This window comes from Diachasmimorpha longicaudata, chromosome 1, assembly GCF_034640455.1.
Source record: "Diachasmimorpha longicaudata isolate KC_UGA_2023 chromosome 1, iyDiaLong2, whole genome shotgun sequence".
NCBI classification, from domain to species: domain Eukaryota; kingdom Metazoa; phylum Arthropoda; class Insecta; order Hymenoptera; family Braconidae; genus Diachasmimorpha; species Diachasmimorpha longicaudata.
The window spans coordinates 5,083,811-5,096,792 of NC_087225.1; the positions used below are offsets into that span (position 1 = coordinate 5,083,811).

Genomic DNA, 12,982 nt, shown 5'->3' on the forward strand with positions numbered 1-12,982 from the left:
TGAAAAATTTTTCAACACGGCACCAATTATTATTGTTCCGGGTTATGTTATAACTGAATTATCGTGTGTGCGCAATGCTAATTGATTTCATTTTCGCTTTATACATATGTGCGTTGAGAGGGTGCGTGTTGGCTTCAATCGGTTAAATTATGTTTTTTAAAAATTGATGAAGGCCCACACAATGCACACGAGTCAATTCAAGTGGCACAATGGGAGATTGATTTTCATTGGGAATTTTTGGAGAAAGTTGGTGCTATTCGTTCATGTATATGAAGGCTCCACTCATGGACAATTATTTGACGATTTATTCCTGCGTAAAACTATAATGATTCATTAAATTTAATAAGTTTCAACGGATAATTGTACCATTTCACTGTCTATTTGCGGTGAAAAGGTATTTGGGTTAAATACATTGGGAAATATCACATTCTTGGGGACTCTCGGTATTGTGTGTCAGAAGGATGGAAAGGAGATATGATGTTTCTTCTTGCCAGGATATACGAAACGCTGCACTGGTGTAGGATAATAAGTAAACCATCTTGGGGATAATCCGATGGAGGGAAGATGCACGATCTTTTGGTTTGGAAGACTGTGTATTTGTCCATTACTCGATGAACGATAGAATGGCCTTGTACTGGTTACACCGGCGTCTTGGAGGACGTCCTGAATACTTTTGATGCGGTAGAATATGTCTGTGGCGAACTGTACGTCTGAAATTTCAGATATCAGGAAGGTTGATAAGCATTGCGTGCTGGAGATAAGATAGTTGGGGAGCGGCAGGTGTTAGGAACGAAAAAATAATTGTTTACTGGCAGATTAATTTCGAGGAATTCCCGGGAAAAAGAGCTGAAATCTTATTTAAAAGAGAAATTAATGGACTCGGAAGATTTCTTGGAAGTTCAAGGTGACTCACGATTTTTTTTCATTCAACTGATATTTATCATTTCCGCGAATTTCTCCAGGGAATTATGAATTTTTAATGCAAAATTGCGGTTCATATCTGCTGGACAATTTTGGGAACCCTACGATTTTTTATTGTTATCGAACGTAAAAATTGAAAGGGAAAACTTATAATATTTTATAGAGTGATATATTTATGATAGAAATCATTGTATTAAATCAATGATCAAAGCGGGTCAGATAAAAATTATTCACTAATTTTAAATTTTTACCCGTAGCTTCAGTGATAAAAATAACAAGTGATAACAGACGATTTTCCAGAAAAATTCTAGATAATTTTGAAATACGAAACATATATCTTATGTGTTGATATCGTCGCTGAATGGAATGCAGAATTTTGAGTCACAAGTTTTACAACAAACAACAAACTAGACTACAATATCCACACCTAGTTTTTCTTTCTCTCGTATACTCATTCGGGTTTACGATTCGCTCTTATCCCTCTGCACCACATTCACCGAAGGACGAGAGAAAACTACCCTTGAGGGAAAGAGCTACCCAGGTGAAGTCGCTTCTTTTACGAGCCTCCCTCTGGGCACTAAAATTACAGTATTGAGAATGTCAGGTAATTTGGCGACGCAGCCGGGATGCGAACCCGCGTCCCTTGCGTTCCAACCCCATAGTCCAACCACAAACCAAACCCCAGTACACAACGTCTAAAAGTTCACATCTAGTGCGAAAATGCGTGTGAAATACGACAAGAATTTCGCAATTGTCGCGGTATTTGCGGTTGCTTTTCATTTTTTTCTGTTTCAAATTGTTGTTGTTGTCGATTGTATTCTCTGAGCCTTAAAACAATTATACACACAGAAAAAAACTCTTGAAAAATTACGTGACTGTTCCGTAATCTGCCAGTCAAAACAATATTCGATCAAAATTACGGAACAGTTCCGCACTTTTTAACTGAACTTTCAGGAAAAAGTCCACAACTTTCCATCAAAAGTATGAAAAGTTCAGTGAAAAAATGCGTAATTATTTCGTATTTTTTACTGAATACTATTTTGACTGTCAAATTACGGAACAAGCACGGAATTTTTCACCAATTTTTGTCTGCGTGTATTGAAAAAATATATTAATAGCAAATAAATTGAAATTTACTGGTGAGATCGATTCTAAATAATGACCAAAAATTCGAAAAACTGAAATTTTCCGGCTCAAACTTTCTCTCAAATCGTTCAAAAATTTCCACGGAAAATTCTACCCGTGTCAAAACAATACAATAACAGCCCATATTGCCCCGCTTTCTCTCTCACATCAGTAGATTTAATTCACCTGTGTGTAATCTGGTTGCATCATTCGCTGTAACGTACGTTATGTAGTAGCGATTTTTGTGTGGATCATGGAATGTGTAACTAATCGTTGGATTCCCATGGATCGACATGTTGGATCGATAGAGATTGTGTCAGATAAACCTGATATTGAGAAATAGATTTGAACTGCGATGCTCTCCGCTGGAGTTTAAAGCGCACAAACTGGTATAGCAGAACTAATACTGATAACAAATTCAACGTACCACCATTCCGGAATTCTTCTGGTGTTGGGAGGAAGGGGGTGGCAGATAGGGTACGGGCCAATCACTGTTTGAATAGCAGCGGGTGACTCATCATCGGAACACGCATTGTTTCGATGATATTGTTTGAGTACAATTCGGTGAAAACTGCTTCAATCATCGACTCATCATGATTAAATGGTACTGCGCCCGGATTATTCCAATTTTTTTATATTGACGGCGCAGTACAGGGGGTTATCATCAATAGTAATGGAGGTTATGCCATGGAGTATGTTTATGGATTCAACGATTGTATTGTTAAAATATTTTCGGTTAAAATTAACCAGAAAATCTGATAATCTTTAATTTGACGATTAAATTAACGATCGAATTTTTACAGTTTTATTTTATTATTTTCATCGCAACGAATCATATCATTTTAATCGTCCAAAATCAAGTTCTAGAGTTTTTGCATTATGCCGATCTCACATGATCCAAAAAGTGCGAAAATTAAATTTTTAGGCGGCGTCCGCATACGTGTAAACAATTTTAGGCCAGAACAATCGAATATTGTTTCAAGAAGCCAATAGAACTGAAATAACATCAGCTCATTTAATTTATCAAGAGATTCGTGAAAACTAGATTCTTCATTTTCCCCCCTTTGCCCAAAGACTCAGGGCCCAGGGAACCGCGAAAAACGTCGCAATCGACTGCAGGATATTCCTAGGTCCTTTGAAAAAATATAAATCGACTGTCAGATCAACTCGTTATTTTTTAAACATTCTTCTTCATTCGAAATAATTTGTTTTTCGAATACAGTAGGTAAAAACGGATTTTGTAATTAAGTAAATAGGTGAATATCCTCAGACGATGGTCAGGTGTAAATTCTCGAATGATATTAACAGGAAAACAAACTAATAATTTAAAAACCTTAAGGAATTCGGGTTTCAAGACCTCTTAACAATTTTGATGTTTAAATTGTAAACTCTGTTAATTTAGAAATACAACCATTTTCTTCCTAAATTGCATTTAATGATACTCTTTTAAAAATTAGTAGTCGACAGAGTCTGATCAGCAAAAAACGCTAGCAATTAATTATGAGAAACTAATTGGAGTGATGTAACTCGTGTAGTTGGTTATTTGCTCTATGATTACCATTTAGTATAGCATATTACATTCTCTCGTTTATGTTAATGGATTTATATGGGGAATAGAAAATGTTTTGAGGGTTTAATTGCGCTCAGTGTGGATAAGAAGACGAGAGTTAGGAGATGAAGTAGGGGAATCGTATGGAGTGAAATGTCTGGAATGCACTGCTCTCGATAAAAACATGAAATTTCATGCAGAGTTTATGCGCTATTTTCAGGCGAGAGACGTTAAATCACATTCGCGCGGTAAAAACGAAATAAAATTACGCGGCTCAAGAAAAATTCGAGAGAATTTATCAGCTTAAAGAAAGGGTAAGACGCATTTCACAACTCAAGTTGAATTTTTAATTGCACATGAATATTCAGCGCTGTTAAAACGGAAGGGGTGAAGTTTCTGGAACACTACTTGAAAATTCTTATCTCACACTGAGGAAATTAATTTTTTTTTTAATCTATGTCACTGTTTAAAATTTTTGTCTGCATTTTCCGCGACAATCGTCCAGAAATTTCAGAAAATCTTGACGTTTAAAACTCAAGATTTTGTAGAAAAATCAAAGGGAAGGGTAAATGTGATAATAAAGACGATTCAGGGGGAAAGAAATCATAAAATTTTGGATTTCATCGAGAGTTTAACGCATTTTGACACCGAATATTCACATTAAATTGAAAATTTAAATAAATTCGGAAATCTTCATCTTTCTGTCGCCTAAAATTCGGGAACTTTACTAATTTTTTCAATAACATTTGTCTTTATGTAATACAATTTTTCCGAATGTGTGAAAAATGAAGTCTTTTCATCCCGATTAATCGTAATATTTCTCGTTTTTTTTCTACATGTCCTGGAAGTCATTTTTATTGCTTTAATTTCTGAACATCAAAATTGATGGTTCCGTGGTTCCAACTTCTTCCCATTCACCAAAACTCTTGATTGACTCCTGTAATTTCCGTAGATCTCCATTTTCCAGAGTAAAATATACTCAAGGTTACTATCACCTCGTAATCCCCACTCGGATATCAAAGAATCTCCTCACATACTCATTCACTCAATTACGAAACCCCTAATTATCAAGAAATTGTTTAGAAAGTCAACAGCTGAAAGTTTTCCACTTTATTCTCCACTTTGCATCTGCATTAAAAGTTGAATATTACTGTGAATAAGTAAAAATAACTCGCCAATTTCTCCTTCTCTCAATAAAGGTCACACTCGAGTCACTGACATTGGCTGCAGCATCTTGACTCTGACATAGGATTCCTCTCGCTCTCTAGTACCGAATAACTTTCACCAACTTTTCTCACGTTCCTCTTCAATCTCGAATGCTGTACAATCCTCTTCCTCTCTGTTCCCCCTGCCCCCTCCTCCCATCGCATTGCGTGCTTCATTGGTATCACATGAGAATAAATTCTAGGGTTATCCGATTTAATGCTATTCAATTAGTCACGATAACGTATTAGTCACGAGGTGAGAGTAATTGAATATCTCGCAAAGAATATCATTACTGCGTAATTTGAGAAGGAAAGAGGGAATTCAAAAAAAATTACATTACGTTCGAAATTCCGAGAAATGATTCAGATTTTTCTTCTCACTTCTGTATCATTCAGTCAATGGTTTCTTTATATTTTATTTATTGTACATCGTAATTGTTTAAATGACAGGCTTTTAATGTATTTGTGGTCAGCAAATTTTTTTTATTGAAAAAACAAATAAGTTGATTGGTTTCAACTTATTGACGTTCATTAGGCTATTCATGAATGATTCAATGATTGATCGAACATATGAGAATGTTTTAAAAAAATATCTTCAATTAGATTCAAGAGAAAAACTTAAATAGAATTTGAAAATCGGGTGAACATTTATGTGAAGCAAGAAAATTTGTTTTTGTCGATCGGATAATTATTGACGAAATGACTTATCTCATGTAACCATATGTTCCAACAAATTTATTTTGTTTTCCACTCACGAAGATAACGAAATTCTCATGTTTTTATTATTCGTCATTCTCCAATTGTCTCTCAATTGTTGTTTTTGTATCTGATTAAAAATTCAACGTTACACTCCCGTCATCTGTTTTCAAGTGTCCACTTGAGCTGTTTGCACTTGAAAACATTCGTTCGATCGCTTCTCCCCGATAACCCGATCAGCTTGATAATTCGATGAAGTCATAAATCGAAGGCGTGTCAATTTATTCGCTCACCGCTACCAATTTCATTCTCACCTTTCTCAAATATTCCTCCGTGAGTAATATTGAAGTCAGCCTCGCTGCCAAAACAAAATGCCAAGGCCATTCGCATCAAACAAGAAATGATCGTGTACGATATAATGGTACGTGTACCCTGCCCCTTTCTAAATCCAAAAAATGCTGAATACGTTGGCCATAAAACGCAGACGGCACTGCCAATATGGTGCAACTGCCTCACCGTCTTCTCCTTTTTACGGAATACGAAAGGGAATAATCGAGATATCGACAGTGATGACATCCTTCCCACTCCGTATTCCCCTTCTCTCTCCATCGTAATGCCCTTTACATCTCAATTCCCTTTATTTAGCAACGTTTATTTGTTTCATCAAAAAATTCCATTCTCTCCCCGTTCATTTTGTCCCTATTTTTATGCGGATAAGGGTCCAGAAGGGCTAGACGACGAGAGAGGTTTGGAGAATAACTCCGGACAAGCACCGAGTACCCCAGCACTTGTCTCATTTTCTTTTTTGCTCCTCGCGCCCGTTGGCTTTTAAACTTTTTACGTAATATCCAAAATTTGAATTTAACCGCTAATTATACGACCCTCGCACCACCTCCCCCCCTTGCCCCTTGGACGAGCTCACCCGGGTACAACGCTAAAATATTCATCGTCTTGGTAACTGGAAACTTTTCCCGCTCCGACGGACCACGGAAATTTATTATACCTACTATCATCCTCCCCCTTTCTCTCTCGCTTTCTTTTCATCCCCCAAGTGAATCTACCACTGTAGTATGCATCAAACCGGCTATTCCCATGACCCACCCTTCCCGTAGTTGACTTGAGTTCGACCCTTAAGTGGTCGCACAATGAGGGAATTCCCGCGGTTTTTTCGATTTTTTATTTTTGTACGGCAAATGTCAGCGAAAAATTTATCAAAGTTTCCGCTACGACTTTCAAATATGTTGGATACACTGGCAATCCTTTGGGCTTTTCATTATTCACTCTAGTTTATTTCTTAGGGGATGCACAGTGCGTCTATGCAATTACCGACCCAGTAATTTTCTCCTTTATCAGCACAAAATTTTCCTAACCTAAAATGAAATTTCATCATCATATAGTATTGGATTATGAAGTTAAGTTCATAGAATTAATTGAAAGAGAAATGACGGTTACAGAAACGAATCAACGTGGACGGCGCCGAAGTACCCTCCGAGTGTTTATATATAAACATAAACAATAATTTCATAGGGAGAAAGAATAGAGTTCTTTCATTTAGGTGAGGAATTTTCTTTTATGTTTTGTAATCAGTTTTTAGTCTCGTCTAGAGATCCGTAGAGAACAGACATTTCGCCCTCGTGCCCTTTCGAAAAAAGATGAAGTTAAATGCACTGCATTTAATCCACTGCATTTTATATTCATTTATATACCCCATATCCAATATATAGTAATTATATCGTTTGAAAGATACTTCCGAACGCCGTGGTAGACCTTGTCCGGATGTTAAGATGGATTGATCAAAACTCAAAAACACAACACTTCTTAATAAAAATAAAGAATATATTTATTTTATTCGGATTTGTACAGTGATACAGTGGACTGTATTGAGCGTTTACACTGTCAATTGTAACTAAAGAAAAATGAACAAGTCGCAGCTTTTATACAGTTAACAAAGTCCTGGGAGGAAACACTGTGATTGGCTCCGTATTGTCAAATTGAGGAATTCCCGGAGTAAAGAAGTATTAGAAATATAATATAAATATAATACTGCAAATATTGGGACTCATAAAGTTCAGGTAGGGTCAAGGTCCCCTGAGACGCTTGTGATGGTCATGGGGAGCAGAGATGTAGTGACATAGGATTAGCAATTTTAGTATATTGAAAATGATTTTATTAGGATAAATGCAAAAAGAGGAAAATAAGGTGGATAGCGCAAATGATGGGAACTAAGCGGCGGAAATTGAGGGACAGATGTTGGGGAATTACCCAGTAATAATTTACATAGCCCTAATAAGAACAAAAAATCAAGAAAGACTTGAATATCACGACTCAACAGTAATTATTACTCAGCATCGGGATCGAAGGGATGACTCATGCACTTTGATAAAACGATAGACTAGTTTTTATCGAAATATTTTCTTCTTCTGGGGTTAAATGAAATTGAAATGAAAGCTCTGGTGTTGAGCTGCAAATATTGAAGAAGAATTCAATGATATAAAATGTCCAAAGAGCTTGAATATCCTCAAGAGTGCCGCGAAGAATCTCAACAATTGTAAATACTCTTCCGAATGAAACTGAAAAAAATTGAATGTTAGAATCGATGTTAAATCATCCAAAGCAAAGTACAAGTTGTTATCCGCTGCACTAGCGGTCGCCGTCTTTCTCGTCGAGTGTGGCTGGCTTCAGTGAAAAGCGTCTAGCACACATGGTACCATAGCCCACGACAATAGGCATTGTGCAGACGCCATAAGCAGGAAGCGAAATGTGCGACAGGGCTACCCCTCGGCTGTATTGTCCGAGTGTCAGTGAGAAGGTACACCCACCCTCTTCTCATTGCCAAATATCGTCTACACACTTTTTCAATAATTTCAAGGTCATTAGAGTGTATCGCAATTTTTCACAGACGATTTAGATGAACATTGCGGAACTTTCACGAAAAAATCCGGTAACTATTCCGTAAAATTTCCTATAACCGGATATCACTTCGGAATTATGGAACAACACGTACACGGAGAGAAAAATTCTTGAAAAATTACGTGTCTGTTCCGTAATCTTCAGCCAAAACAATATTCGATAAAAATCACGGAACAGTCACGCACATTTTCAGTGAATATTCAGGAAAAAGTTCAAAACGTTTCAGAAAAAGCATGAAATGTTCGGTGAAATAATGCGAAACCTATCTGTCATTTTGACTGAATACTGTTTTGACTGGCAGATTACGGCACAGGCAGGTAATTTTTCAATAATGTATGTAGAATCAGGGTACAGGGAACAGCAATAATTTTAATCAAACTTAAAATATATAATGATAATAAAAATTAAATCGGGTATGATAAAGGTCCATGATCTTAACTGGTCAACTCTCATCCTGAGACTGAATCATATATCGTCCTCTCGCACCATCCATACTCATTTGTTTATAATACTTTTCTTTCTCACTCTGTCATACTATTTCTCTCTCAAACTCATTCCACTCATAGGACACACATAAATACACAAAGAAATACCACACACGTCGCACTCATTCCCGAAAATCATTTCCCTCTTCCGCTTAATCTTACACGAGACCGCCAGCGCGCTTCGCGCGCCGAATTTGAATTTATTCCGAAGTAGAACATGTAATATTTTCGATGGTGACTTATCATAACGATGAAACGAAACTACCTCATTTTCGGGCAACATGAACAATTCCATAAATTCTACTAATTGATTGTTTAAGTCACCAGCGAAAATTTATACATGTTCTACTATGGAATAAATTCAAATTCGGCGCGCTGGTGATCTCGTCCACTATGAACCCGAACGACCAATAAGGAAAAAGTCTTACGCATGAAGTTAGCAAATATCTTACGTAGCTAACTTAATTTATGTGCTTCTCCTTTAATAAACGAGATCGTCCGCGCGTGCTACGCACGCGCCATCTTTTCCAAATCATAAGAATTGAAAACTCTAGAAAATGAATGCTCTTATTCTATCTTCGAAGTTAAAATTAAAACTCATGGAAAAAGACAATTGGGAAAATCTTAATATATTTCGATTGCTCTAAGATTGCATATACTATACAGTGCGAGGCAGCATACGGTATACAGAATCGAGAACATTTCCGCAAATTCGAGATTTAGCTATAATAGCGACAGCAATCAGTCAAGTCAGGAAGAGGGCGTTCTTAGTCTCATAATAATCTAATCTAATAATTAAAGATTTTCTAATTATTTGTGAACATCAAATTATGCGATTGAGATTATTTATTCCCTTCACATAACCAAGAACAGCGCTGCTTGCGAATTTTTTTTCGTGAGTAGTAGTGCAGGAGACATTGTTGCCGCACCAAGGTGTATACCTGCGACTTACAACCGTAGGGAAGGTTCAAACTGAATGTCTGCAAAAAAATCGCGTTTTAAATTTTTATTAATGAAACCATTAACTCCAAATCTATGCCACTTGCGTTCAATAAACATTTACAGGAGTGGGACGGATTTTGAAATGAAAACAAAAATAATGTTCCAACAATTATAATTGACATTACAACATATGTTAAGAAATATGAACAAACATTAACATGAATACATCCTTTGTATCACTTATCTGTGATTCCGGAGAGCTTTATCTACTTTAATCATAAAATTAATTAGTCTTCAGTTTTCTCTGTTATATATAAAAAATACAAATGTTTAGTAATACTTTTTCTTCAAAAACAGGGCCATATATTGAAATAAATTCTGAATAAATACTAATGTTCATGAATAGATTATTATAATTCCATCTGTTTTGGTTGTTAAAGCTAAATGAGTATTAACCTTACTGCTATGAAGTTGGCAGTCTTTAAAAGTAAAAAATCAGATTCTTAAAGAGCTCAAGCTTGTCAATGTTTCATTTTTGTGTAAAAAAATAACAGTATTAAACTTGTTATAGAATTAAATTTTTGCGTAAAAAAATAACAGTGTTAAACTTGTTATAGAACTCAATTTTTGTGTGAAAAAATAACAGTCTAGAACTTGTTATAGAAAAAATTTTCAATTTTGCAATTGAACTTCCAGAGTAAATAGCACGTCATTAAAGCTATTCAGCTTTCAGTTTCTGAAACAAAAAAGATTATCTGTTCTTAATAACTGTTTAATGAATGATTCAATGCATTTTCATTTATATTTCCATAGAAAATTTTTTTTATTAATGTTCTAATGAAAATATTATACTGAATTCTGCTTGAAACTAAGCCAACATTAGATGAAAATATTGCAATATTCTCTTGCATTGAAGGGAGAATAGTGAAAAATTAAAAGTAATTAAATTTGGATAACCATAACCATTAATAAAAAAAAGTACCTTATTCGCGACGTCCATCGCCTCTCCAGATGCAGATTCAGCTGCCCCTCGTTTGAGAATGAGAGGAGGTGCTTCGACAGCATCATCCAACTCATCTTCATTGAGGGCTACATCCTCAGTCAGGACTGCAATGTCATCCATGCTGTTAATATTCAGAACAAAACCATCCCCACGACAATCAACTCGACCTTTAATGGTCATTTTGATTCCCTCGATCAAATCTTCTCTCGGGATGTATGTTACCACGTGAATGGTCATGCGATGGACCCTTGTGCAAAACATGCCAGATCCATAACTCGAACCACTTACCGTGGTAATGCTTCTGAATGGCTCTTTGAGCCATCCAGTGATCTGGACTGGCCCGCGAGCAGCACAAACGTTCTCCATCTCAATTTTTTATATGAGATGACCTTCGACCTTCCATTGTCAGCTCCATTCGTAATGTTAAATGTGCCAAAGATGTCGAAAGTGCTCCTACGTGCAAATTGAAATTCTTTGTCGCTCACAGTGTCCGTTGATCGCCGATACTGTGGATTGGCCGCTTTAATAATCCCTCCAGTGATTTTTATTATCTAAAAAGTAAAATTTCAAATTTTTCATATATTCTCATAGATATTCATTCAGATATTCGCATAGATATTCATATAGATATTCATTTTGTTTCCAAAACAGAAAACTGACCTAGAAAACTGAACTGGGCATTTATGTTATTTATTCGTTGATATTTTTTTTCCCTCAAGGTTCCCTACAAATAAATAACGTACGTTCTTACGTTCATTTGTTTGCAACGAACCTATCGGGAAATATTCGATAATTTCGGAGCTCTTGTGGTATTATATGCGATAATTTTTTCATAATTCTGCCGGTAGGCTATATATAAAAAAAACAAACGATAACTTAACCAAATAAACCTCTCTTCATTTCATGGCACAATTCTCTTTGCCGAAATTTGGATAGGAAAAATAATCTCCTGAATACCACTCGATCTTCAACATTATCGAGTATTTCCCTCTAGGTTCCCTACCACTCTTGTGGTATTATATGTGACAATTTCACTTTTTTTCTTTTTGAATGGAAATCACCTGTACCTGATACATCTTGATCTCATCCTTGTATTTGAGAGCATCATCCCCCGAGCAAAGTATGCGAACCCTTCTGCCATCATTGTTATTTAAAATGCACTTGTAAATCCACTTAGATGGAGACTTTGGCAACTCTCTCAGGTCTTCAATGCTGTCGACGTAGCCGATGATTTTCCTAAGAAAAAAAAATGAAATTACTCTCCGAACACGTGTCAATGATAGGTTATGATGATTGAATGCATAATAAATTTTTGAAATATGTTCATTTTTTTAAAATAATAATAGGAATACTTACATGAGTGTAGCTGCAACATTGAAATGATCAATGGCTCTGTTGGTCGTATATTTAATAGGTGGAGATGTCATGATGTTTCACGATTATAAATTATCTCCTTTTTATAATAGGATAAAAACACTCAAACACGTTGCCAAATGTGATGGTTTTTACCGGTTCATTTGTTCCAGCCCAATGTGCGACTAATATAATCGACAGATGTCGCTTCGGTTTCTGTCTTACGCTTACGCATTTTCGAGATATTTCTTCGAGAAATATCGATATCGATCTGTACACGGGTCTCCTTTTTATAATAGGATAGGACTGGCGCTTCCTTCTATCACGCAACGGGCATTCGATACAATCATATAAACATTCAAATCTTGTCAATCGTCTAAATATTACAGTCTAGGTTTACTCATTCTGGCGACATACTTCTATCTCACTCATACCCACTTTTGCCTTTGTTTTATTCCACACAAAAAAGATTAGTCGTCCTACATGTAATTCTCTCCGTGTAATTTCTATTGAATATCTCTCTCCGCGTGAAATGTAATTTATCGATTGTTTCCTGAAAATTCGAGACAGGTTCTGAAAAACTTATGCTTCTCATCGATAATTCTGTGAAACATATAGAACATATTATTAGGGGGAGTATTCCCTGGTTTGAAGGGACGCATCGCCGACAGTCGGCCGAGGATAAGCGAACATTGGTCGAGTCTCGGCCCACTGTTGGGTATTTCTCCTCTTGTAACTTTTGCGAAAGTCTCGGATTCTAAATCTCGTTTTTCATTACTTTTTTATTAAGCAA

At 36.1% G+C, this 12,982-nt stretch overlaps 1 protein-coding gene and 1 long non-coding RNA gene across 4 annotated transcripts; both read right to left on the reverse strand.

The window, feature by feature from the left end:
- Nucleotides 1-287: 287 nt before the first annotated feature.
- On the reverse strand, nt 288-2,441 carry LOC135160790 (uncharacterized). Its single transcript, XR_010298632.1, has 2 exons — nt 2,233-2,441; nt 288-710 (listed from the first exon to the last, which is right to left on the reverse strand). It is a non-coding gene; the product is annotated as an uncharacterized LOC135160790 (long non-coding RNA).
- A 7,549-nt stretch (nt 2,442-9,990) lies between these two features.
- Nucleotides 9,991-12,486, reverse strand: LOC135160834 (uncharacterized). Of its 3 annotated transcripts, none has more exons than XR_010298639.1 (5): nt 12,193-12,486; nt 11,904-12,072; nt 11,125-11,387; nt 10,816-10,940; nt 9,991-10,569 (listed from the first exon to the last, which is right to left on the reverse strand). XR_010298639.1 is itself a non-coding variant. In XM_064117892.1 (4 exons), exons 1-4 carry the CDS (start codon nt 12,261-12,263, stop codon nt 10,563-10,565), a joined length of 510 nt encoding a protein of 169 aa, XP_063973962.1. In that variant the 5' UTR covers nt 12,264-12,486; the 3' UTR covers nt 9,991-10,562. The 3 variants fall into 3 exon arrangements, 1 of the variants encoding a protein (XP_063973962.1); XR_010298640.1 differs by adding an exon at nt 11,497-11,560 and having other exon boundaries at nt 10,816-11,387; XM_064117892.1 differs by lacking the exon at nt 10,816-10,940.
- Nucleotides 12,487-12,982: the final 496 nt, after the last annotated feature.

Coding starts and splice junctions, on each gene's coding strand:
- LOC135160834 (XM_064117892.1), bottom strand. CDS start 12,263: ATGACATCTCCACCTATTAAATATACGACCAACAGAGCCATTGATCAT. Junction 12,073..12,192: donor AATGTTGCAGCTACACTCAT/GTAAGTATTCCT, acceptor TTTTTTTCTTAG/GAAAATCATCGGCTACGTCG. Junction 11,388..11,903: donor ATGAGATCAAGATGTATCAG/GTACAGGTGATT, acceptor TTTACTTTTTAG/ATAATAAAAATCACTGGAGG.